At 43.3% G+C, this 26,540-nt stretch overlaps 1 protein-coding gene across 5 annotated transcripts in view; it reads left to right on the forward strand.

The window, feature by feature from the left end:
* LOC309584601 (nipped-B-like protein) overlaps positions 1 to 26,540 on the forward strand; it is a 171,799-nt gene that overhangs the window by 54,854 nt on the left and 90,405 nt on the right. For all 5 annotated transcript variants that reach the window (XM_082300695.1, XM_082300697.1, XM_082300696.1 and 2 more), the window contains exons 5-8: positions 3,353 to 3,452; positions 4,389 to 4,540; positions 5,616 to 5,776; positions 10,968 to 11,061. In XM_082300695.1, coding sequence (XP_082156821.1) covers positions 3,353 to 3,452; positions 4,389 to 4,540; positions 5,616 to 5,776; positions 10,968 to 11,061 — 507 coding nt within the window. The remainder of the gene's footprint in view (positions 1 to 3,352; positions 3,453 to 4,388; positions 4,541 to 5,615; positions 5,777 to 10,967; positions 11,062 to 26,540) is intronic.

The raw sequence follows: 26,540 nt of genomic DNA on the forward strand, positions 1-26,540 counted from the left end.
GCAGCTCCTTTCTCTGCAGCTTCTCTCTTGGGACCTGAGATCGAACTGACCCCACACCCAGGTGAAAACAAAAGAGTAGCCAGGTTTTTTGTCTTCTCTTAAGTACAGCCATTTGTCCCCTAGCAACATGTATATGGGAAAAATTTCCTTTAACAGGAAAAAAACTAGGACTAAACTAAAACCCCAACATACAGTTTAATCATACAAGACTTTTTCTGTGATCTTGAGCCGTGTTTTTATTCTTTGTCATTTAGTAAGAATGCTAAAATGGATTTATGCATATCACTTTTTTCTGAGCAAAAAAAATTACGTTCAAGACTAGGAGTGTATGTTAAGGATAGAAAGCTGGCCAATATCCCCGAGTGCTGTGCAGCCCTTCAGAAGGACCTCGACAGGTTGGAGAGTTGGGAGAGAACTGTCTGAAATTCAACAAAAGTAAATGCAGGGTCCTGCACCTGGGGAAGAACAACCCCAGGCACCAGTACAGGCTGGGGGTCCTGGTGGACAAGTGTGTGCCCTTACCTTATGACAAAGAAGGCCAACAGAATTCTGAGATGCATTAGGAAGATCATTGCCAGCAGGTCAGGGAGGTGATCTTGCCCCTCTCCTCAGCTCTAGTGAAGCCTCACCTGGAGTGCCGTGTCCAGTTCTGAGCTCCTCAGGACAGGAGAGACATGGAGCTCCTGGAGTGGGTGGAGTGGGTCCAGCAGAGGCTGTGAGGATGATTAAGGGACTGGAGCATCTCTCTGATGAGGAAAGGCTAAGGGAGCTGGGGCTGTTCAGCCTCGAGAGGAGACAGCTGAGAGAGGACCTCATCCATGTCTGTCAGTGTCTGCAGGGATGGGTCAGAGAATGGACCAGGCTCAGCTCAGGGGGGCCCAGCAATGGGACAAGAGGAACAGGCAGAAACTGATGCCCAGGAGGTTCCACCTGAACATGAGGAAGAACTTCTCTGTGCAGTAACCAAGCACTGGAACAGATTGCTCAGAGAGGGTGTGGAGTCTCCCTCACTGGAGATATTCCAGACCCATCTGGACATGATCCTGTGCCATGTGCTCTGAGATGACTGTTTGGGCAGGGAGGTGGGACCAGATGACTGACTGTGCTCCCTTCCAACCTGACCCATCCTGTGATTGTGTGAATTACTAGGATGATATTTTCTCAAAACTGAGAATTACCAACAATCAAAATTAAAGTTGCATTTAAAAGAAATTCTTAAGTATTTTAAGGTATGGAAATGCACAGTGGAGCCATAAATCTGCTGCTTAGTGATATGAACAATGATGTAAACAATGTACAAGAAGATATTTTAGTGTTAATGGCCACAGACTAATTTCAACTCCTTTTTAGACTAAATGTTTGGGCTTATTTTTACTCCTTCCTCATTACATCATTACTAGACAGACTTGTTATCTGTCTGAAAACTTTGGAGACACTGTTGTGGTGAGGTATTTTTGTTTGGTTGTTTGTTTTTGTTGTTGTTTGGGGGGTTTTAGTGGGGGGAGGGGAGGGGGATGGGCACTGGGGACTTTGGGTGTTTTGTTTGGTTGGGTTTTTTTTAATCTAGATTGTCTCCCCAAACAGAGATAAAGAGGTGAGAACTGCCTGTCACAGAATAAGTTTTAGGGTTTTTTAAATGGAATTAAAATGTATTTTTATATTTTCTGTCACACTTTTTTAAACCAAAAGCATGTTTTAAATTTACAGAGGAGAAAAGAGATGTACTTTTCAAGTATTTTAGAAGTGCAGACTTTGTTTTAAGCATAAAATGAAACTTCTGCATAGTTCATACTTATACTGGCACATTCTGTCAGCTTTCTGTACATGAATGTTAAGGGTTAATAGTTTGATTAAGTACTACCTAGCTGTGGTGAGAGTGGCTGTGAGAGGTGAGTGGGCAGTGAGCATGCCAGGTGCTGCCTCCAACACCTCTGGAGTTTCCTCCTCACTTGCCTCTGTGCAAGGCAACCAGTGTTCATTTAATCAAATTTTGCAGGAGTTGAGTCCACTTCTGTTACTCTGGACAATGAAATGTCCTCTGTACTAAAGTATGGAGGTCTCTTATTTTATTTATTTATTTATTTATTTTTCAGCACAATATGAGAATTTCACTCCTGCTCTGGGCTAGTTTGTCTGGGCTAATATACTTGGAATGCAGCACTTCATACCTACCGGGAGGTAGTAATGGCTTAATTCCTGGGGGATTATTCCATCACTTCTTTGTTGGGGAGAGGGGAAAAGAAAAGAGGATGGCAGGGAGGATTTTTGAAACTAGCTTTGCTTATGTGAATATTGCAGTAATTGAAATCAGTGATAGTAATGCAAAGATTGATGACTCCCAAACACTCTGGATTAGTCAGCCATCTATCTAAACTTTGGTTTAAATATTTGCATTGCTGATGTGCTTTTACCCATGGCTTTGTATCACTTGCTGTGGCTTCCTAAGCTGCAGTGTGTATGTGAATTCTGATGCTGTTTTAGCTGCAAGGCATTCAATTCTATCATTAAAATCACCTGGTTAAAAGTCATATAAGTTCTTGTGTACCTGTGCCATTTCAACTTCCATTGTTATGTGGTGGTTAGGAATTCTTTATATCTGTATGGAAGAGAGAAAACAGAAAAGATTAATTTATATTCTCCCTAATAAAGATGCAAGTTAGTTCCAGGCCCACTGGTACTTGTGGCTTGCCATCTAGTACAACTCCTGAATTTTCAAAGCATCACTGGGAATCTACAGGCTGTTGGAGACTACAGATGGGATATTGGTGGTTCTTTGCAACTGAAAATATTTCAGCACCTTCTTTGATAACATTCCTTATAAGTGTGGTGGAGGTGGAATAGAAAGCTTTTGTCCCTGGATAGAAAGGAACCACTAAGGCATTAGGGGAGCAGGGAGAATATCTTGCACCACTCAGCCTGAGATGATTGTTTGCTGTACTTGATCTAAAAATGGGGAAATAAGTTTTCTGTGTTCTGACTTGTTGTGAAGTTTCCAAATCTTATTGGCACATTGAGTACTCTACACACAAGTCTGGGGTGTGGAGTATATGGCCTATTATGAAATGTTTCTATTTACTAGCAGGTTTTTGGCTAAGGAACAGAGGAGGGAACTGCCATTGATATTTATAATTGAATTAATACTCCTTTAGGGAACATTCTTCTTATGTCATGGTGTAAAATGGACATCTTACATGAAATCAGTCTTTTAAAAATGTTTTCTAACAGTTGTAGGTAGAAGATGTCAATGTTTGTAAAATTTATAATCTCTTTGTATATAATAATTTCTGAAATGAGAGACTTCATTGATTAAAAAGGAAATGCATGTAAAGTAATGCTGCTATCTTCTTAATAGGGATGATGATGTCGCAGTTTAATATTTCTCAGAATTCCATGAGAGGTAGTCCTGCATCTTCTAATTATCAACAAACCACTATCTCACATAGCCCTTCCAGGTAACATTCTCTTTTAAATGGGGTGGGATGGGCAGCAAACTGCAAATTCTATCTACAGTGACAGTCAATTCTTGTTGCAAGTATGTGAATGGAAGGTGATCAGTGTCAGGATATATTTTGCATTTGTCTGACAGCAGGGTGAGTTTCTTCAGCTGGCAAAGCAACATCTTTTTGCTAGTGAGTAGTCTTTGTATTCTGATTAGTCAGGATTCCCTGCTGTCCCTCCCTCACATAATTTTGGCATACTTTCTTTCCTGCTAAAATAATCCCCCTGCCTCCTGACACCCCTACAGCTATTCTCTACCTGTGGCAGGAGGACAGGAGAGAAGAGGCTATGTGTTCCAGCATGTATAACATTACCAATGTGACAGAAGGGTGGGAAAGAAGGCTTGTAAAAACATGGAATACTGCTTTAACAGTTATACAAAAAGCTGCTCAGAGGAGGATAGGCCCAGTAATTTGGCCAGTCTTCCATCAGCTTTCTCATCAACTTTCTGTTTCTTTTTCAAACTTTGAGTGTCAGCAAGTAGCATGTACCTATAGAATCATTTAGGTTGGAAAAGACCTCTAAGATCAAGTCCAACTGTTTACCTAACACTGTCAGGTCCACCACTAAACCGTGTCCCTAAGTGACACATGTACACATATTTTAAATGCCTCCAGGTTGGTGACTTAATCACTTCCCTGGGCAGCCTGTGCCAGTGCTTGACAAACCTTTTGGTGAAGAAATTTTTCCTGATATATAATCTAAACCTCCCCTGGAATAACTTGAGGCCATTTCCTCTTGTCCTGTCGCTTGTTACCTCCTTTCAACAATAAAGTGTCCCCTGAGCCTCCTTTTCTCCAGGCTAAACACCCCCAGCTTCCTCAGTCTTTTAAAAGAAATAAGAAATTTGTATAAATTTCCTTTTCCAACTTTTTCATTTTATTTTTTAGCCGGTTTGTGCCACCACAAACAAGCTCTGGTAACAGATTTTTGGCACAACAGAACAGTCCAGTGCCTAGTCCATATGCTCCTCAAAGTCCTGCAGGATACATGCCATATTCACATCCTCCAAGTTATACACCACATCCTCAGATGCAGCAAGGTAAGTCTTTGATATTTATTTTATTCTCCTATCTCATGTCAGCTTTACCTTCATGTGTGTTTCACAGCTCTAATTTCTTTGAAGGAGTCACATGCTTAATGCAAATCTTGGAGTTGGTAGGGAATTTTTTGGGTATGCTTAAGCTTTGCTTTCCTGACTGTACAGAGTGGTAGTATTTATTTTATTTCAAAAAATCCCAGAAGGATCATTGAGTCCAACTCTTAAGTGAATGGCCCATATAGGGATTGAACCAGTGACCTTGGTGTTAATGCTTCTCCTCTGTGTACACTGATTTTGCATAGTTGTCACATATACACGACAATAGAAAAATAAAAAAACCCTAGAACTTTTTATTTGTTAGCTATGGCATTTTTTTATTTGTACTGGTGAAAACATAATTTTTGCCAGTGTAATGTAAGATTTGCAGCCAGCTTATTTAACCTTACCAAACCTTTGCAGTGTAGGCTAGGCTAAGTTGGCTAGAATTATACTCAAGGGATGCAGTAACTGGCAAAGATGACCTTCAGAATGAATGGATTTCTTTGTTCTTCCCTTTTTTAAAAACAATCTTGAACAATATGAACACTGTTAAGTATCTAGGCATTATCCTTTTTTTGTAAGTAGAATTCTTGTTAGATTCTTTTAAATCATCTGTTCCTAAAGTTTAGCAGTGTGCTTAGAATTTAAATAGCTGTTGTGTATGTAATGTTATATGTATCATGAATACCTAGGAAGTTACTAAAGGTAGTGAATGCATATTATATAGAGGAAAATAAAGTTTTCTATAACCTATGAGTATGATGCTGACAGTAATTAGGATAGATGTGGAGTGAAGCTTGGCTAATCTGTACATGGAATTTAGGTTTAAGTCTCTTGAAAATTCAAATCTTAGATACTAATTTTATTCAAGGTATTTGTGGAAAAAGGATTCAGTGAAGAAAGTTGGGATTCTTTTTCCAATCCTAGACCTCTTGCATCCAACTCATTAATATTATGGCCTTTTCTGCGAGAGTTTTTAGAGTTATCGATTGTGTGAATATATTAGTATCATTATTTTTATTTTTCTGTATTTCAGCTTCAGTATCCAGTCCCATTGTCACAGCTGGGATGAGGAATCTCCATGAAAATAAAGTTTCAAGTCAATTGTCTGGAAATTCAGCTAATCATCATGCTGATAATTCTAGACATAGCTCAAATGAAGACTATCTACAGATGGTGCACAGGATAAGTAGTGATGTATGTTACCTAGATCAGTTTATGATGATAAAACAAATATTTACTATGATAAAGCAAGGATGTGTTTAGCTGCCTTAGAAGTCAGATATTTTATGAGGATGCTGTTGATGAATAAAACCATTGAAAATATATTTTGGTTTCAGATGTGTGCACTCAACTGTGCAACTTTAATGTGCGAGTTTTAAGATTTTTCTAGATTTCTTTCCTTTGGAACAGTTTGTAACAGCGATTCTGATGAAAGTATTAAAAGTAAAAAATCTTACTCATGTGAGTTTATTATAAAGAGATGGTAGAGCATCTCTGCAATTATTGTATCAATATATTGACGTAAACGATACTAGATTCTAAATAGGTTTATAGTTAACATGTCTTTCTGAAGATTCCCCTGTCAATTAGATGAGACAATTGCATAACCTATTCAGTAATATAGTAGTGTTGTCAAAGGCAAAAATTCCTTTTAATATTTTTTCTTACAGGTCTGTTATGTGCTTTTATGGCCTGGTTTATTTATATGTTTTCCCAGTGACTTTAGTTCATGTGGGAGAAATTCTTGCTGAAGTATTGAATATAAATGAAAAAAATCAGCAACTTTTTCCCATGGTGTTTTCAACTTCTTCACTTTCTTAATGAGCATCTCATCCTGTGGATGAAGCATGTTGTGACTCTTCTTTATAAGTTTGGCACACAGTCTTAAGGGGACAGCACTTAAGTTTCATTTTTATTTTTTGACTTTAGTTCTTTGAACTGTGTGGTCTTAGTGATACCTACAACAGTTACAAAACTTGATCAAAACCTGGTGACAAGCAGGCCTTTCTTTTCTTTTTTTTTAAGATGTATTTAATTTACCTTATGAAAACTAGGGGCAACTCTTGTCTTCCTAAATTAGCTTGTGGAAGCAAAAAACAGTGTTGTATTCAACAAGTGTATTGATAATACCAGGCTACCTAAATTCCTTACAGGGATTAATACACTGGAACTCCAAGAGAGTTATTAGTTTTATTAGTCTTTTCTTTTTAAATGCAAGAATTATGCTGATGAAAAATATTAGCTAAGAAGTAGTATCTTAAACAAGAGAGTTTTGTAATGAAGGAATATAACATACACAATTTCATCAGGTATTTTTCTCAGTCTCTGCTTCAGCAATGCAAATTCTTCAAAATAAGAAGCTGTTCTTAGCATTAAATGTCCATATATCACTACCTCTACTACCTCTCTAGTAGGTCACCCCCAACCTGTGCTGGTACTTGGGGTTATTCATCCCCAGGTGCAGGACCCTACACTTGCCCTTGTTGAACCTCATTAGGCTTCTCTCCACCCAATTCTCCAGCCTATCAAGGTCCCGCTGAATGGCAGCACAGCCTACAGGTGTATTAGCCACTCATCCCAGTTTTGTATCATCAGCAAATGCAACTGAAGTGCATCTACACCAATGCACGCAGCATGGGCAACAAACAGGGGGAAATGGAAGCCATGGTACAGCAGGGAAACTATGACAGTTGCAATCATGGAGACATGGTGGGATGACTCACATGACTGAAATGCTGCAATGGATGGCTATAAACTCTTTATAAGGGATCAGCAAGGAAGGAGAGGCTTTAGATACCTCTCGTATGTTAGGGAGTGTTTTGATTGTCTGGAGCTTGATGATGGTACCGATAGGGTTGAGTGTTTATGGGTAAGAATCAAGGGGAAGGCCAACAGGACAGATCTCCTGGTGGGAGTCTCTTATAGACCACCCAGCCAGGATGAAGAAGACAAAATGTTCTATGAGCAGCTGGGAGAAGTCTCACGATCGCTGGCCCTTGTTCTCGTGGGGGACTTCAACTTACCAGATCTCTGCTGGAAATACAGCACAGCAGAGGAAACAGTCCAGGAGGTACCTGGAGTGTGTGGAAGAACTGACACAGCTGGTGAGTGAGCCAACCAGGGGAGGTGCCCCACTGGACCTGCTGTTTGTGAACAGAGATGGGCTGTTGTGGAATGTGATAATTGCAGGCCATCTTGGGCACAGTGATCATGAAATGATAGTTTTCTGTTCTCAGAGGAGTAAGCAGGGGGGTCAGCAGAACTGACACCTTGGACTTCCAGAGGGCAGACTGGCCTGTTTGGGAGCCTGGTTGAGAGAGTTCCTTGGCAGGCAGTCCTGAAGGGCAAAGGGCTCCAGGAAGGCTGGGTGTGCTTTAAGAAGGAAATCTGAAAGGAGGAGGAGCAGGCTGTCCCCATGTGCCAAAAGATGATCCAGCAGGGAAGAAGACCAGCCTGGCTGAACAGAGAGCTTTGAATGGAACTCCGGGAGAACAAGAGAGTGCATCACCTCTGGAAAAAGGGGCAGGCAGCTCAGGAGGACTACAAGGATGTCGTGAGGTCATGCAGGGAGAAAATTCAAAGGGCCAAAGCCCAGCTAGAACTTCATCTGGCTACTGCTGTAAAAGACAACAAAAAGTGCTTCTACAAATACATTAGCAACAAAAGGAGGGCCGAGGAGAATCTCCATCCTATACTTGATGTGGGGGGAAACATAGTGATAAAGGATGAGGAAAAGGCTTGGTATGCTACTTAGACCCCCTCGCATCTATGGGGCTGGATGGGATCCACCCAAGGGTACTGAGGGAGCTGGTAGAGGATCTCCCCAAGACACTTCCAATCATTTACCAGCAGTTCTGGTCAACTGGGGAGGTCCCAGGGGACTGGAAGTTGGCAAATGTGGCAGCTATCTATAACAAGGATCAGAAGGAGGATTCATGGAACTACAGACCTGTCAGCCTGACCATGTTGCCAGGGAAGGTCATGGAACAGATTATCTTGAATGCCATCATGCAACACATGCAGGACAACCAGGGGATCAGGCCCAGCCAGCAGGGGTTTTAGGGAAGACAGGTCCTGCTTGACCAACCGGATCTTCTTCTAAAACAAGGTGGCCCACTTAGTGGATGAGGGAAAGGCTGTGTGTGTGACTACCTGCACTTCAATAAAGCCTTTGATGCTGTCTCCCACAGCAGTCTCCTGGAAAAGCTGGCAGCCCATGGCTTGGACAGGTACTCTCTTCACTGGGCTAGGAACTGTCTGGATGGCCAGGCCCAGAGAGTGGTGGGGAATGATGTCATATCCAGTTGGCAGCCAGTCACCAGTGGGGTTCCCCAGGGCTCAGTATTGGGGCCAGTCCTGTTTAACATCTTCACTGATGACCTGGACGAGGGGATCAAGTGCACCCTCTGTAAGTTTACAGAGGGCACCAAGTTGGGTGGGAGCATTGATCTGCTGGAGGGTAGGAAGGCTCTGCAGAGGGATCTCAACAGGCTGGAGCAATGGGATAAGGCCAATTGTATGAGGTTCAACAAGGCCAAGTGCCAGGTCCTGCCCTTGGGTCACAACAACCCCATGCAGCTCCAGGCTGGGGCAGAGTGGCTGGAAAGCTCTTGCTCCTTGTCCTATTGCTACACTCCCAGATAAAGAGTCCCTCTCTGGCTTTGTTGCAGGCTCCCTTCAGGTATTGGAAGGCTGCTCTAAGGTCTCCCTGGAGCTTTCTCTTTTCCAGGCTGAAGAGTCCTAATTCTCATAGCCTTTCCTCATAGCAGAGGTGCTCCATCTCTCTAATCATCTTGGTGGCCTCTTCTGGACTCACTTCAGCAGGTCCATGTCCTTCCTGTGCTGGGGGACCCCAGAGCTGGGGGCAGCACTGCAGGTGGGGTCTCACCAGAGCAGAGTAGAGGGACAGAATCACTTCCATTGACCTGCTGGGTTACACTGCTTTTGATGTAGCCCAGGCTGCAATTGGCTTTCTGGGCTGCAAATGCTCGTGAGAACATGCCGAGAATATAAGTTTGTGCTTACATTTCACCATTTGATGAAGTTCTGGTCTAGGAAACAGTAAATGAGGACTTCTACAGTAGCTGACAAATTTTCAGGAATGGCATGTGTGAACGTGAAAGGTCATCTACCTAGTTAGTTAGTTTAGTTAATTTAATAAAAGACGTCTTTGCCATTGTCCTTGGCAGTCCATGTGTAGAGGACCTCTCCTGTTCTAATGAAAAATATATCTTAAAAAGTTACTAAGCTTTTTTTCCCCCCAGTATTTTGGCGGGTTTGAGATTTATTATAGTTCAAAGATATTTCATGTTTGAAAAAAATCAGCTCCTTACTTTCAGTGTATTAAATAAACAAGTAACTGTTACATCAGCAAATTAATTCATTTTGACTTGCAATAAAAAACATGTAAGTTTAAGGTATAGTTCTTTTTATTGCATTGAATCAGAATATTGGATTTCTTTGCACATGAGGCTTTCTCACCAGGCAACAAGTCTTTTTGCAAGGAGTTAGAAAAATATGTGTAATTAATAGCACATCATGAGTTTTAGATTCATTTTGCTGTGGGAGGGAAAAGAAATCTAATAGATTTGTTTTGTAAATGCCTATGTATGATGAAATTGATGAAATCTGGTTTCTTATGAATTTATATTCTTTGCCTTGTAAGCACTTTCAGTCCATAAATATCAAACTATTTTCTTTATCCTTAAGCAGTGTGAACTATGCCTTCACAAGGCATAACATGTACAGTGGCTGATCTACTACTATGCACGTGGAAATTGGCTGTTTGGCCGTTGTCAGAGGGAGTGTGTAGTTGCTATCCATCTATCTCAGTTGCCGAAATGGGTGTGCTTACAGATTTTGTTCAATCCTGATGTGTTTAAGCTGGAGTGTATGATTACAAAGTTTTGCTTTGCTTAACTGTAAAAGTAAAATAGCATTCTAATAAACTTTAAGGGTATGCTAATTTGAAGAAAGCTGAATTTGTTTAAAAAAGAGAAAAATTTACTTATTATACTTAATTTCTTTCAGTCAGTATTGTAGAGAGTTCATCTTTCTGTTTTTCAGCTCTTTACTATATGTAACAAAAAACTTTTAAATGGAATCTTAATGTCGACCAAAAGTGCTTATTTAGCTGGAAGACATACATGGATTTATTTTTGTGTGCATGTTCTGGTTCTAAATTCTTAAGGCTGATTGTTTTCTGGAATTTTGCCTATATAGTAGTCTAATAGCAGTCCAAATTACAACTTTTCTTTATAAATAAATATTTTTCTAATATTTTTGTATGCTTTTTCATCCAATCCATTCTATCAGTATATGTACTAATTTCAGTCTTTATTTTATGAAGTGTTCATGATTTTTTTTTTTATCGTGGTCACTTTAGGATGGCGATCCTTCAGTAAGGAATGCTGCATCTTTTTCCTTGAGGTCACCACAGTCAGTCTGCTCTCCATCTGGAAGTGATGGAACCCTTAAAGGTAATCTAGCAGTCATATATATCAATGTATTTTTTCCCAATTTTAAAAAACAGAATTTAAAGAGGTATTTAGTTAGTTCTCCCAACTTCTGTATTCCAATAGTACTAAAGAGTATGTCATTAAGTTTTGGATACAAAATTATTCCGAGCCCTGATTCAGAAGAAATTTCTGAAGGTTCAAAAATTGACTAATCATATCACAAAACAAAGCTCAAATTCATGAAGGACAGAATAATTTTAAATCCTTTCCAATATGAGGATTAAATTCTTTAAAGGAATGGTTTCAGTTGCTCTACATAAGAAATTATTTAAAGGCAGCATTACAAGTATTGAACTCTTAACCAGCTCAAAAGTGTTTTAACATGCAATGCTTGTCTTGATTGCAGTAATCAAATTTTATGAACATGAAATTAAAAGTAGTTCAATGAACACAATATATATAGCATAAATGAAGCCTGAAAACCTTAGCTGTGGAGAAGGAATAGGGTAAACTGTCAGTCAGGTGAGAAAATAATTCTTTATGCTAAAATATGTAATGCATACTGCTGTTTTTAATATTCTCCCTAAGAAGCAATGACTGAGATAGATGAGATTTAGTAAGGTAGGAGTTTGGGCATATCCTTGCTAATTTAAGTTTTCAGTGCTTATGTATTTACATGGAAATAGTAAAAAGATGCAATAGTATTTTCTTCTCTTTAATCCTGAAACAAAAGTCTTTATGGGTGGTCAGATTAGGTGGAGAGGAAGAAGAGGAGATGGGGGAGATTCCAGAGAAGGTGAGAGTATTAGGGTTGTGCAGCCTGGATAAAACAAGTCTTTGAGGGGGGACATGGATGATGATGACAACAGGGACACAGATGGGATGACACTCAATGGACAGACAGACCTTAGAGCAGTTTCCTCATACTTATGAGATTATCAGGAAGACTTGAGTTAGGCTTTCCACAGTGTTGTGGAACAAGGATGAGAGACAATGGACTTAGATTGAAATGGGAGGTTCTGGCTAGGTATAAGGAAAACCTTTTTCACTATCAGGACACTTGAGCATTGGAAAAGCCCAGAGAATCTGTGCATTTTTCATTCTTGGATGTTTTCAAGACCTGGCTGGATAAGCCCTGCATAACATGGTGTCGTGGTTTAGGAGTGGTACTTCCCAATTCAGTGCCCCCACCAAGACTCTCCCAAACCACGTGCCCCTCTCTCGATCCCCCATTTTCCCCTCCCCCTCCTACTGTGGTGGGCTGGAGAGGAGAATTGGAGACACAAAAGGCAAGGATCATGGGTTGAGATAAGAACAATTTACTAGAAACAGCAATGAGATAAGAAAAGGAACAGTGACAGCAACAATACTAATGACAAAGGGTACAAGAAAGGAAATTATTCACATGGAAACCCCCCCCCCCCCCCCCAATAGACAATACTGGATGGCTCCCTCTGCCCCCCACTTACTGGAAGGAGCCCCTTGTCCCCAGAAGACACTCCCTTTCTCCTTACTCCCAGCAATGATGTGAGGTAGTATAGAATAACCTTCAGGTCCTGGCCATGCCCCTTCACAGCTACTGCAAAAATTAACCCTGTCCTGGAACCAGGACACATGGTCTTGCTCACCCTTCTTTGAGCACAAGGATCAACTAAAGGCATCCTGGGGTTCCTTCTTAACTGAATTATCCTATGATCCTGTGACTGCTAAATGATCTCTGTGGTTCATCTTCTGCAGGCATATACTGTCGTAAACAGTGATAGAAGAAATATGGCTCAAATGCAAGTGAGAAGTAATTGTATAGCATGCCAGCATCATCAGTATTTTAGGAGGTTTTGTACTAAAGGACTTGTTGTGAGACGTGTAAATGGCAGAGACTAAATGTGGTTGTTTTTCTTTAACTCTGTACACAAAATTGATGTTTGAGCTTGTCAGTTTAACAACATTGTGAATCTAAGCTACTTCCACTCAAATATATGATTACCACTGTCACCGAAAACCAGGAAATAAATGCTCCAATTTTTTTGTTAGAAAGCAAACATTGCTTTATTAGCAGCACTGGATGCATGGGGAATTCTGCTCAAAGCATGCATGTGCAGTAACCTAACAGACCAGATTATATTCCTAAAACTAATATATATTCATCTTATGTCTATTATATTTTCATCACATTTCCCAAATACATGCATATATGCTTGTTATTTCCATGAACTTATTTGGATATGAGTAGGGGTCTTTTTAGGGTCTTTGGTGGTCATTTGGGAACATCCCATTCTTTAAAATTCCCTTTTATGTTTCTGGATCATCTGATGAATCTTTTCTCCTTGAGAGTATCTCAAATATGTGGTCAGGTCACAATGCACTTCCCTTATCATTCTTTACTCCAGCACTCTCTGTTCTCAAAACTAAGACATCTGCTAGTACATATTAATCACTGATATAATTAAACAAGGAAGCATTAGCTGGCATAAGACTTATTAGTCACAGATGTAGGGAGTTAACACAAGGCCACAGTAATCTCTGGCATTTGTACTAAGCACTGTATAGTACAAAACTAAGCATTAACCACTGATACAGGGATCATACACTATTGTGCTAAAGTTAAAAGAATTTTCCAACATCTTCCTCCACTGCTGCATAGGTTTCTTCTTAAAGAAATATAACTTGTTTGGTAACACCACTCAGCCAGAAGAATATTTGAATTATTTTTCTGGTTAAAGTTGCTGCTGTTTCAATTGGTTGTCTTGGAACTCGTTTTGAAGGTATACCTTTCATGAATATTTCTGAAAACAATCTGATTGTAAAATTCAGATTGTAACATTTCAGCATTTGAGAGGCTGAAAAAGTGGAAGAGGAGCTTTTTGATTTACCTGTTAGTTTTACTTTTCTCATTGATAAAGCACACAACTGAAATACTGTTACTAATGATGTTACCATTTTGACTTCTTAAAGAAATTAATAAACCCTGATTGAGAGAACCAGTTCTTGATGCTGCAAGAATCTTTCCAGATGTTTACTTCCTCTAATCTTGCATTTTAGAAATGTATTGAAGAGGTGTGGATAATTAGTGCTATTTAGAATAGGTAATCCCTGATGGCGAGGTTTTGGCCTATAATTTGGAGTGAAAGCGATTGGTTATGCTGATAAATTTTCCAGTGAGAAACAGCAAGTACCTACACTGAGCTTTTTGTTGCTACTATCATTTGTCCTTGAAAGTTTGGTTGACAAATTGCAAACTTTGATAAAGAAAGTTTGCAAAATAATTAATTGTTTGTTTGGGAGGACAAAAAGAATGGCACTAGACACCAGTCCAGAGAAAAAACACAGGAAGGATATTATATCTAAACTTTCTTATATAACATAGAAATGTGAGGCAATTCCTGAAGGTATGGGTACAGACTGCATTTCTGTACTTCTGACATGGAAGTAGCAAGGACTTCTGGAGACTTGGAGACTGTGATTGTACAGCTCTGAATTACTTCAAGACTGGTGTGGTCGTGATGGATGATTACAGTCTCTTCAGGAGGGATAGGAAGGGCAGGTGAGGTTCGGGGGGGTGTGGCACTGTATGTAATGGAGGGACTGGAATGTGTGGAGCTTACAGTTGGCCATGGCACGGTTGAGATCCTCTGGGTAAGAATCAAGGGGCAAACAAATAATGAGGATGTCATTGTGAAAATCTTCTATAGACCTTCTAGCCAGGACCATGACACTGATGAATTATTCTTTGAGGAACACCTCTAAATCAACCACCCTTGTCCTTATGGGGGACTTGAACTTGCCAGCTGTTAACTGGGAATATCACACAGCTGGTACAAACAGGTCCAGAAGATTGCTAAAACACATGGATGACAACTTCATGGAACAGGTCCTAAGGGAGCTGACTCAGAAATATGTCCTCCTTGATCTGCTGCTTGTCAACATAGGATCTTGTGAGCAAAGTGGTGATTGGCAGCCAACTTGGCCACAGTGACCATGAAGAGATCAAGTTTAAAATCTGTTGACGGGAGGAAAAGTGCCAGCAAAACCTCAACTCTGAACATGAGGAGAGCAGACTTCAGGCTGCTCAGGGAACTAGTGAGTAAGGTCCCCTGGGAAAAAACTTCTGAAGGTGCTGGGGTCCATCAGTGCTGGTCACTTTTTAAACATCACCTCCTAAGGGCACAGGAGCAGGAAATTGCCCAATGTTGGAAGTCAAGCAGGCGAGGCAGAAGGCCAGGCGTGGCAGAACAGGGATCTCCTCTTGGAAATAAGGCAAAAAAGGAAGGTGTGTGCCCAGTGGAAGCAAGGTTAGGTGGTATGGGAAGAATACAGAAATGCTGCTTGCCACTAGAGGGAGAAAATTTATGTGGCCAAAGCTCAACTGGAGTTGGAGCTGCCAGAACTGTGGGGGACAATAAAAAGAGTTTTTAAAATACATTAATAGCAAAAGACAGTGAAGAAATAACATCGGCCCATTACAGGATGAGGATGGTCACCTCACAAACAGGGATACAGATGAGACAGAGATGTTTAATGCATTCTTTGCCTCCATCTTTGGCTCCTCAAAGAGCTGCTGATGTCACCACAAAGCCTCTCTCAATGATTTTTGAATGGTCTTGGGAATCTGGAGAGGTCCCAGCTGACTGGAAGCTGGCAAACATCCCAATTGTAAAGAAGGGCAAGAAGGATGATCCTGGATGCTACAGGCCTGACAGGCTCACTTGAGTGCCTGGTAGAATTATGGAGAGGAAGAGTAAAGTTGGGACCATGAACTTTAGGAAAGCAAACTTCCAGCTCTTCTAGGAGTCAGTCAATAGGAACCCCTGGGAAACTGCCATCAGGGACAAGGAAGCAGAATAGAGCTGGCAGATGTTTAAGGAAGCCTTCCATAGAGCACAAGAGCCACTGATCCCCAGGAGCAAGGAATTGGGCGAGGAAGGAAAGAGATGGGCATGGCTGAGTAGGGGCCTGCTGGTCAAACTAAAGGGTAAGAAGGAAATGCACAGGCAACAGAAACAAGGATAGGTATCCTGGGAAGAGTATAGAGGTGCAGTCCAGTTGTGTAGAGATGGGGTCGGGAAGGTCAAGGCAAAGCTGGAACCAAACCTGGCAAGGGACGCAAAGAATAACAGGAAGGGCTTCTACTGGTCTGTCAGCCAGAAAAGGAAGGTCAAAGAAGGTGTTACCCCCCTGGTAAACAGTGCTGGAAAACTGGTAACAATGGACAAGGAGAAGGCTGAGGTACTCAACAACTTTTTTGCCTCAGTCTTCAATGCCAACCTCTCTTCCCACACCTGTTGAATGGATGGACAGCAGGATGGGGACTGGGGGAGCAAAGTCCCTCCCACTCTAAGTGAAGATCAGGCTCATGACCAGCTGAGGTACCTGAACGTACATAAGTCTATGGGACCCGATGAGATGCATCCCAGAGTCCTGAGGGAATTGGCTGATGTAGTTGCCAAGCCACTCTCCATGATATTTGAAAAGCCATGGCAGTCAGGTGAAGTCTCAGGTGACTGAAAAAAGGGAAACATTGTCCCCATCTTTAAAAAGTGTAGACAGGAGGACCCTGGGAACCACCGCCCTGTCAGCCTCACCCCTGTGCCTGGGAAGATCATGGAACAGATCCTCCTGGAAGCTCTGTGAAGGCACATGGAGGACAGGGAGGTGATTTGGGACAGCCAGCATGGCTTCACCAAGGGCAAGTCCTGCCTGACCAACCCAATGACCTCTTCTGATGGAGTTATTCCATCAGTGGACAAAGGAAGGGCTACAGATGTCCTTTCTGTGGACTTCTATAAAGCCTTTGACATGGAGCCCCACAACATCTTTCTCTCTAAATTGGGGACAGATGGATTTGATGGGTGGACTCTTCAGGGGAGAAAGAATCGGTTGGATGGTCGCATCCAGAGGGTTGTAGTCAACAGCTCTGAGTCCCAACGGACATCAGTGACCAGTGGTGTCCCTCAGGGGTCTGTATTGGGACCAGTGTTATTTAATATCTTCATTAATGACACAAAGGGATCGAGGGCACCCTTAGCAGGTTTGCAGATGACACGAAGCTGAGTGGTGCAGGTGACACACCTGAAGGACGGGGCCATCCAGAGGGACCTGGACAAGCTCAAGAAGTGTCCCATGGGATTCTCATGAGGTTTAAAAAGACCAAGTGCTGGTGCTGCACCTTGGTCAGGCAATCCCTGGGATCAATACAGGCTGGGGGATGAACAGATCAAGAGCAGCCCTGGGGAGGACTTGGGGGTGCTGGTTGGTGAGAGGCTGGACATGCCTCATCCATGTGTGCTGGAACCCAGAAACCCCCCATGTGCTGGGCTGATCCCACAGTGTGGGGAGCAGAGGAGGAGGGGATTCTGCCCCTCTGCTCTGGTGAGACCCCCACCTGCAGTGCTGCCTCCAGCTCTGGGGTCCCCAGCATAGGAAGGACATCAACCTGTTGGAGCAAGTCCAGAGGAGGCCACCAAGATGATTAGAGGGCAGGAACACCTCTGCTATGAGGAACGCCTAAGAGAGTTGGGGCTGTTGGATGGGGCCTTGAGTAACCTGATCTAGTGGAAGGTGTCCCAAAAAGATATGATGCTGTAAAGACTAGATTTCCATGAGCAAGGCCAACAAAGGGAACCTGTACCAGCAGCGCATGGTAGTTACCATAAAAAGAAATGTTGAATGATCATAGTGGGTGACTCTTATGGGACACTGAGGCACCCATCTGCCGGCCTGATAGAGTTGGGAGAGGTATACTGCCTACTGGGGGCTGATATCCGTGATGTTGCCGAGAGTGCCCCAACTTGTCAAAAGTACAGACTACTACCCTCTATTACTTTTTCATGTGGGTATAAATGATGCTGCAAGCCAAAAAGTAGGTAGGATCAAGGAAGACTATAAAGCCCTGGCAAGGTTGGTGAAAAACATCGGTGTCCAAGTCATCTTCTCATCTATCCTACTGATCAGAGAAATGGGGACAGCCAGAAGCAGATGCATAGTGCAGATCAGTCTGGATCTGTGGCTGGTGCCATCAAGAAGGTTTTGGCTTTTATGGCAATGGGTTGTGCTTTAATGATTGTGCCAGCAGGGGGGGTGGAGCTGAGCTGGATCTTTCTCAGTCCAGAAGATTTCCAGAAGCCTTGTTGTCCCATCTGGGGTGCCAAAAACTGATGCTTTGAGGTGGCCACTGTTACAGCGGGGATACTGTAACACGCGTATGTCAAACCAGGAGGCCTGTAGAAAGAAATATATATGGACGGATTCTTAGTAGATGTTTCAGAGATGTTTATTTCTCCAGCCGCATGGCCGGGGCTCTGCCGAGGAACTCTCACAGTCCGGGACCCGAGGGTCCTTGCCCGCGCAGGGAAACACAGAACAACCAATGGGAACGAGGCTGACCAAGGGCTAGGGAAACCCCGTCTCTGTACCCTCAGGGCCCCTCTCCCAGGGCTACATGGCAGGGGGGAAGGGACCCTGACATTTCACCCGTTTATTTTTAACAAAAAGAGATTTAAAACTTAACATTGAAAACAACTGGATAAACATAACAAGAACAGTTTTAAAACAATACAAGCCACCCTCCTGAGTCTTTAAATGTCCAAACAGATTCTCTGGAACATCTTAAGGCTGACAGAAGGGAGACAGGACTCTCTGAGCATGCTTTGTGGGGAAACTGAGGTAGGAGAGGGTTTAATTTCTTCCCTCCCCCTTTTCATCCCCCACTCGGCACTGGAAAGGGATTTTTGGGGAAACAATTGGCAAAGGTATGTTTTTGTGAGGGAAACCATGGATGAAAAAACGGATTGGGAATACACTGGGGGTAATAGGACATAGGATAAAAGGGAAAGGTGGGATTAGGAAAGGGAGACTGTAGGGAGGGCCTACAGTGGAGATATTGTCTAACATGACTACGGTTTTTAGCATATATACTGCCTTTTACAGAAACACCATCAGGCCCAGTGACCTGCGATGCTTGTAACCCTTTTCTACCTAGTATAATTTTGAATTCCACCACCTCTCCATCTCCCAAGCTTGGGATGCATTTTTCAGGGTTATTCTTTTTAATAGCAGTTCTATGCACAAATATGTCTTGCTGGTTGTCACATCTTGTTATAAAACCATAATTTTGTTTAACATTATACCACTTTACTATTCCTAAAACATTAGCTCCAATATTTTCCTTTTTCCGAGTGGCTGCTGTTTTCTGTCTCGCTGCGTTCTTGCTTTCTCTTTCGCCCGCTCCCGTGTTGGAATTTCCAGAGCTGCTCTTGCCTGCGCGCTCTTCCCAGGGCTGTGTGGGCCAGGCCAGGCTGCACCGCTCAGTTCTCTGTGCGTCGCCTCCTGTGGTCGCAGCTTTGCTGCCGATGCCAAGCGCTGCATCTTGGCCAGACCCCCGAGCGGTGACCCCCCTGCGCCCTGCTCCAGCGCGCGTTTCGGCTGGGGACCTCTCCGCTCCACCGCCGCCGCCGCCAGCCACCGTCCATGCGCCGCCCATCTCGGTCGGGCGTTCACGGGGCTCACTCCACCACGCGCTGCGCGGGGCCAGGCAGGCTCCCGCCGCACCTCGCTCCGCCACCGACACTGCAGCTTGGGTGGCTCCGCCCGCACGCCGGAACTGCCTCGCTGCTGCTCTCAGAGGGCTTGGTCCACGTGGCCTGGGTCGCACGGTCCCTGAGCCAAGCTCCCCTGAGCCAGGACATGGCTGACATTGCTCAACAGTCTCGGTAATTAAATAATATTCACAAAAATATTCTTCCATCGGCATGTATTTTGACTCAAAAATTAACTGTGTCCAAACGGTCTTCCAAAAGTCTTTGGTAAGAATTAAATCCCAAGAAACATAGAAAAAGTTCTTAACCATGCCAGGAAGTGTTTCAGTTCTTTTTGAGCTTGAATTAAGCTAAAATTTACAAATCGTTGTTCAAGAATCTTTTCAAGTTTAAGATAAATGTCCATATGCAGCTCTGAGAGCCAAGAGTCTTCCCACCGTTCCTCCATAGTTTAGATATGGAATAGCAAAACAAAACCAAGAAGAGGAATCCAAAGTTTCCAGGGTTTACTCACACAAATCAGTCACTTAGGGATTGGGGATCGTTCTGCCCGCAATTCACTACCATTTGTTACAGCGGGGATTACTGTAACACGCCTATGTCAAACCAGGAGGCCCTTAGAAAGAAATATATATGGACGGATTCTTGATAGATGTTTCAGAGATGTTTATTTCTCCAGCCGCATGACCAGAGCTCTGCCGAGGAACTCTCACAGTCTGGGACCCGAGGGTCCTTGCCCGCGCAGGGAAACACAGAACAACCAATGGGAACGAGGCTGACCAGGGGCGAGGGAAACCCCGTCTATGTACCCTCAGGGCCCCTCTCCCAGGGCTACATGGCAGGGGGAAGGACCCCGACAAGCCACCTAAAAAGAGACTAGACAAGAATAAGAGAATAAAAGTAGGTATTTATTTGAAGGGCCTTCAAAGATACACCCTGGGCAGTCAAAAGGCTACACCCAAGATGGACCCTGGGTCACGGGTTCTTCACACTTTTATAAGTTTGGTCCATTTGCATATCAGGGTTAATTCTCCAATTATAACCTCAGTTAATGGTGTAATTACCCCAAGTTTGCTCCCCCTCTAGGCTTTAGTTTACACATTTTGGTGTCTGGTGTCCTTGAAGAGCAAACCTAGAGAGGCTTTGTTATGTCTAACCAGCATGAGAAAACAGTAGTTAACAGGCCACATGAATCTTCAGAGTTACCCACTAAGCAGTACAGGATTTGAAAAATATAAAAGTTTAAACCTAAGGCATCAGCCTGTTAGGGAGGGGTGGGATCCACCTGTCTAAAAAGAGCAAGAGAAGTTTTGGCAGCAGGTTGGCCAATTTGGTGAGATGGGCTTTAAACCAAAGGACTCGGGGGTGGGGTCCAACGTGGCAGTGCTCATGCCATTGCTTCCTCCTGGGGAGTAGGTCATACCAGTCATTGCAGTGAATGATGTTCCTTGACTGCCCCTCAAGATAAGGATCAAAGGAAAAACCACATAGAGGGTGGTTATGGCTATGGTGAATCCTCTTATACTCCTTCTAGGGAACCTGCATGCCTGATTACCTCTCTGAAGTGTCTGTATACAAACACATGCAGCATGGGGAATAAACTGGAAGAACTGGAAATCTATGTGCGGTTGCAGGGCCATGATCTCATTGCAATGACAGAGGCATGGTGGGACAGCTCATATGACTGGAATGTTGTGGATGGGTATGTACTTTTTAGAAAGGACAGGTCAGAGAAGCGAGGTGGTGGAGTTGATCTTTATGTGAGAGAGCAACTGGAATGTATTGAGTTCTACCCAGGGACAGACAAATGAGGTGAGAGTTTATGGGTGAGAATTAAGGGACAGGCTGATATGGGTGACATTGTTGCGGGTGTTTACTACAGGCCACCTGATCAGGAGGAGGAAGTTGATGAGGCTTTCTATGGGCAACTGGAAATAGCCTTGCGGTCACAGGCCCTGATTCTCCTGGGGAACTTCAACCACCCTGATATTTGTTGGAGAGTTAACACGGCCCAGCACACACAGTCCAGGAAGTTCCTGCAGATCATAGATGATAACTTTTTGATGCAAGTGGTGGAGGAGCCAACAAGGAAAGGTGTGTTGCTGGACCTTGTACTAACAAACCAGGAGGGACTGGTTGAAGACATGAAGGTTGGGGGCAGCCTTGGCTGTAGCGACCATGAGATGGTGGAACTCAGGATCCTGCATGGGGAAGCAAAACAGTTAGCAGAACTAGAACCTTAAACTTTAGGAGAGCCAGCTTTGGCCTCTTCAGGGACCTGCTTAGAGGAATCCCATGGGATGGGGCTTTAGAAGAGAAAGGAGTCCAAGAGAAGTGGTCAATATTTAAGCACTTCTTCCTCCAAGCTGAAGACCAATGTATCCCCATGAGCAAGGAATCAGGGAAAGGGGGCAGGAGATCTGCATGGATGAGCAGGGAGCTTCTAGCAAATCTCAAACACAAGAAAGAAATTTATGGGATGTGGAAAAAGGAACAGGCCATGTGGGAGGACTATAGGAATGTTGTCAGGGTATGCAGGGATGCGACAAGGAAAGCCAAGGCCCACTTGGAATTGAGTCTGGCAAAGGACATCAAGGATAAAAAGAAGGGCTTCTACAAGTATATCAGCAACAAAAGGAAGATTAGGGAAAATGTGGGGCCTCTGCTGAATCCAATGGGTGTCTTGGTAATGGAAGACACAGAGAAGGCAGAATTACTGAATGCCTTCTTTGCCTCAGTCTTCACTGCTGAGGATGGCTCTCAGGAGTCGCAGACCTCAGGTAAGAGAGGAAGGCCAGAGAAAGGAAATTTCCCCTGGTCGTAGAGGGTTGCGTTAGAGATTGGCTAAACAGACTTAACACCCATAAATCCATGAGCCCATGATGCACCTATGGGTGATGAGGGAGCTGTCAGGTGTTGTTACTGTTGTTACTCTGCAGTTCTCCATCATCTTTGAAAAAATTGTGGAGAATAGGAGAGGTGCCCGATGATTGGAGGAAGGCCAATGTTATTCCCATCTTTAAAAAGGGCAAGACAGAGGACGCAGGAAACTACCAGCCAGTCAGCCTCACCCCCATCCCTGGAAAGGTGATGGAGCAGGTAATTCTGAAGGTCATCAACAAGCCTGTAGAAGAAGAGGTCATCATGAGTAATCAGCATGGATTCACCAAGGGGAAATCATGCTTGACCAATCTGATAGCCTTCTGTGATGGCATGGCAGGATGGGTCGATGAGGGGAGAGCAGTGGATGTTGTCTACCTCTACTTCATCAAGGCTTTTGACACCATCTCCCATAACATCCCTGTAGGTAAGCTCAGGAAATGTGGGTTGGATGAATGGATAGTGTAGTGGTTTGAACTTGGCTGGGCACCAGGTGCCCACCAAGCTATTCTATCACTCCCCAGCGGGACAGGGGCAAGAAAATAAGATGGAAAACAACTCGTAGGTTAAGATAGGGCAGTTTACTAAAGCAAAAAAAGGAAAAGCAAAAGTTTTCGCGTGCATAAGCAAAAGGGAAAAGTTAATCTCTACTTCCCATCAGTGAGCAATGTTCAGACATTTCCCGGGAAGCAGGGCTTCACCATGCATAGTGGTTGCTCCGGAAGGCAAACATTGTAGAATAAAGAATGCCCCCCTGTTCCTCTTCCTTCCCTTAGCCTTTATATCTGAGCTGACGTCATATGGTATGGAATATCCCTTTGGGTAATTTGGGTCAGCTGGCCTGGTTATGCCCCCTCCCAGGATCTTGCCCACTCCTAGCCCCTTGATGGGGGGGGAATGTTGAGAGACAGCGCTGATGCTGTGCCAGCGCTGCTCAGCAGCAGCCAAAACACTGGTGTGTTCTCAACACCTTTCCAGCTTCCAATGCAAAGCACAGCACTGTGAGGGCTGCTAAGGGAAAATGAACTCTATCTCAGTCAGACCCAATGTAGACAGTGAGGTGGATCAAGAACTGGCTGACTGGCAGAGCTCAGAGGGTCGTGATCAGCGGAGCAGAATCCAGTTGGAGGCCTGTAGTCAGTGGCATTCCTCAGGAATCAATACTGGGTCCAGTCTTATCCAACTTGTTTATCAGCGACCTGAGCAATGGGATAGAACATACCCTGAGCAAGTTTGCTGATGATACAAAACTGGGGGGAGTGGCTGATACACCTGTAGGCTGCACTGCTATTCAATGGGACCTTGATAGGCTGGAGAGTTGGGCAGAGAGAAACCTAATTAGGTTCAACAAGGGCAAGTGTAGGGTCCTGCACCTGGGGAGGAATAGCCCCAAGTACTAGCACAGGTTGGGGGCTGATCTACCAGAGAGCAGCTCTGCAGAGAAGGACCTGGGAGTGTTGCTGGATGACAAGTTGAATGTAAGCTGGCAGTGCAACCTGGGGCCTGGAGGGCCGATGGGATCATGGGGTGCATTGGGAAGAGTGTGGCCAGCAGGTCTGGGAGGTGATCCTCCCCTTCTACTTGGCCCTAGTGAGGCCACATCTGGAGTGCTTGTGTCCAGTTCTGGGCCCCTCAGTACAAGAAAGACAAGGAGCTCCTGGAGAGGGTCCAATGGAGAGTTACAAAGATGATGAGGGATCTGGAACATCTCTGATGAGGAGAGACTTCAGGAGACTGAGAGGGGATCTCATTAATGCATATAAATATCTCAAAGGGTGGGCATCACGAGGATGGTGCCAGACTCTGTCACTGGTGCCCAGCAACAGGATGAGGAGCAATGGCCATAAACTAAAACACAAGAAGTTCCGACTCAACATGCAGAAGAACTTTCCATTGAGAGTGGCAGAGCACTGGAACAGCTGCCCAGGGAGGTTGTGGTGTCTCCCTTCTCTGGAGATATTCCAAACCCACCTGGATGCGTTCCTGTGTCACCTGCTCCAGGTGATCCTGCCTTGGCAGGGGGTTGGACTAGATGATCTCCAGAGGTCCCTCCTAACCCTAATGATGCTGTGATTCTGTGAAAGGCCCTGGGGGCAAGACTGATGAAGAGTAGCTGAGGTCACTTGGTTTGTTCAGCCTGGAGAAGAGGAGACTGAGGGGAGACCTCATTGCAGTCTACAGCTTCCTCCTGAGGGGAAGAGGAGGGGCAGCTCTGATCTCTTCTCTTTGGAGACAAGTGACAGGACTTGAGGGAATGGCTGGGGCTGTGTCAGCAGGGTTAGGCTGGATATTAGGAAAAGGTTCTTCACGTGGAGGGTGGTTGGGCATTGGACCAGGCTCCCCTGGGTAGTGGTCACGGCCCCAAGGCTACGAGAGCTCAAGGAGTGTTTGGACAATGCTCTCAGGCACGGTGGGATTGTTGGGGTGTCCTGTGCAGGGCCAGGAGTTGGACTCAATGATCCTTGTGGGTCTCTTCCAACTCAGGACATTCTATGAATGAGACCTGTCTGATTAACAGAATCTGAATGAGGAAGATGTTTTGTTTGCAACTCAGGCAATTATTTGAGAGATGACAGAAAGTATATTTTTTCTTTTGGTTGGTTATTTACTTACTCAATGGAGTAAAATTTCCCTGCTACAGAAATTTTCCCCTCACTTCTGCTCCAGTAAAGGTACTAGAGCAGCTGAAATTTTATCCAAAAGTTCTCGGCTGGACTTTATCCTTTCTTTGTTATGTAATTTTTATATTTTTAGCTATGCAAACACAATAGTTGCTCTGTTTTCTTGCTATCATCTCCTTTCATAAAAACATTTAGTTCTATAAATTCCTCTACGAGAAGTTAACATGAAGTATTTTACTTCTGTTGAGCTCATAAAATATTCTGTGGTCTCCGTTACCCAAGATCAATTACTTATCAAAATCCTTTATTCATTTGCTCTACTTTCCCAATACTCTGGAATATCGGATTTTTTTTTTTTAACCTAAGACAACTTCTAAAGATCTGTATAGAGAAAAGTCTTCCACAATATTTTTAGTCAATTGCTTTCCAACGAGAATTCATATATTTACTATCCTGTTTCCATATAGTTCTTCTAGGAAAACATCTGTAAGAAATAGTAACAAAACTTATGAAACTATATGATTTTGTACTCTTTTTCAGAAATGTTATATTTCTTCCAGAAATTGTTAATGGGTACTTGATTATTTTCTGAATAATTTGGAAAGATTGCTTTTATTTTCTTAGATATTTATAAGACCTCTCCATGGAGATTTCTCTACACTTGGTCCTTGCAGGTATAATGGTTGGCAAGAAGAATTAGCAATCTTCTCAAATCTGTAGTACAGACTTCAGTGCTCTCAAAGGTACTTGTTAAGAAAAATTATCATCTCACTCTGTCATTCAGAACAAAGGTGGAAGAAATTGATTCAAAGATATTTTCTGACAGGGCCAAAATAAGCATTCATTCTTGTTTCTTTCTTCAAGTCTTAACTTTTTTATGCAAGGATGCTTCTGAATGCAGCAGTTTTAAGCTGGAACAGCCAAAGCTGAGGTTTTTCATGAGGCATTTGAAACTCTGGAGAAAGTGGCGGAACTCTTCCCTGAAAAATATTGAAAGAGTGTGTGGAAAGTAAATATAATCTGTCCTGAAAAACCTCACAAATGTATGTTGTTCTTTGTCTCATATGCTATCCCTTTAAGTTTGAATTTCAAGTTATGCTCTTCGAAAATGAATGTCAATATAGTCTGTTAATCAAAATAAGTAATAATTTCTTTATATCTAGTACAAAAGTTGGGAAGATTTCCGGAGAGATTCTGTGATTTTAGAAAATACAGCAGTAAAGGGCTTGGGGGCTTCCCATCTTCTTAACCTCATGTTGGATGAGATGTACCAGTATCACTCTGAATAACTTCCATCTCATTTTTTTTTTGTTAAAATGTCAGTAATGGAGTTTCCTTAGTCTTGCCCTGCAACCTGTTCAAATTCTTAGTGCTACAAAGGTTTTCCTCTAATGCTTAGCCTGAATCATTTTTGTTGCAGTTAGGCATGACACTTATTGACTTCTTTCCAACAGGCAAGGACAAACAA

The sequence above is a fragment of the Coloeus monedula genome, assembly GCF_965178545.1.
Source record: "Coloeus monedula genome assembly, chromosome: W".
NCBI classification, from domain to species: Eukaryota; Metazoa; Chordata; class Aves; order Passeriformes; family Corvidae; genus Coloeus; species Coloeus monedula.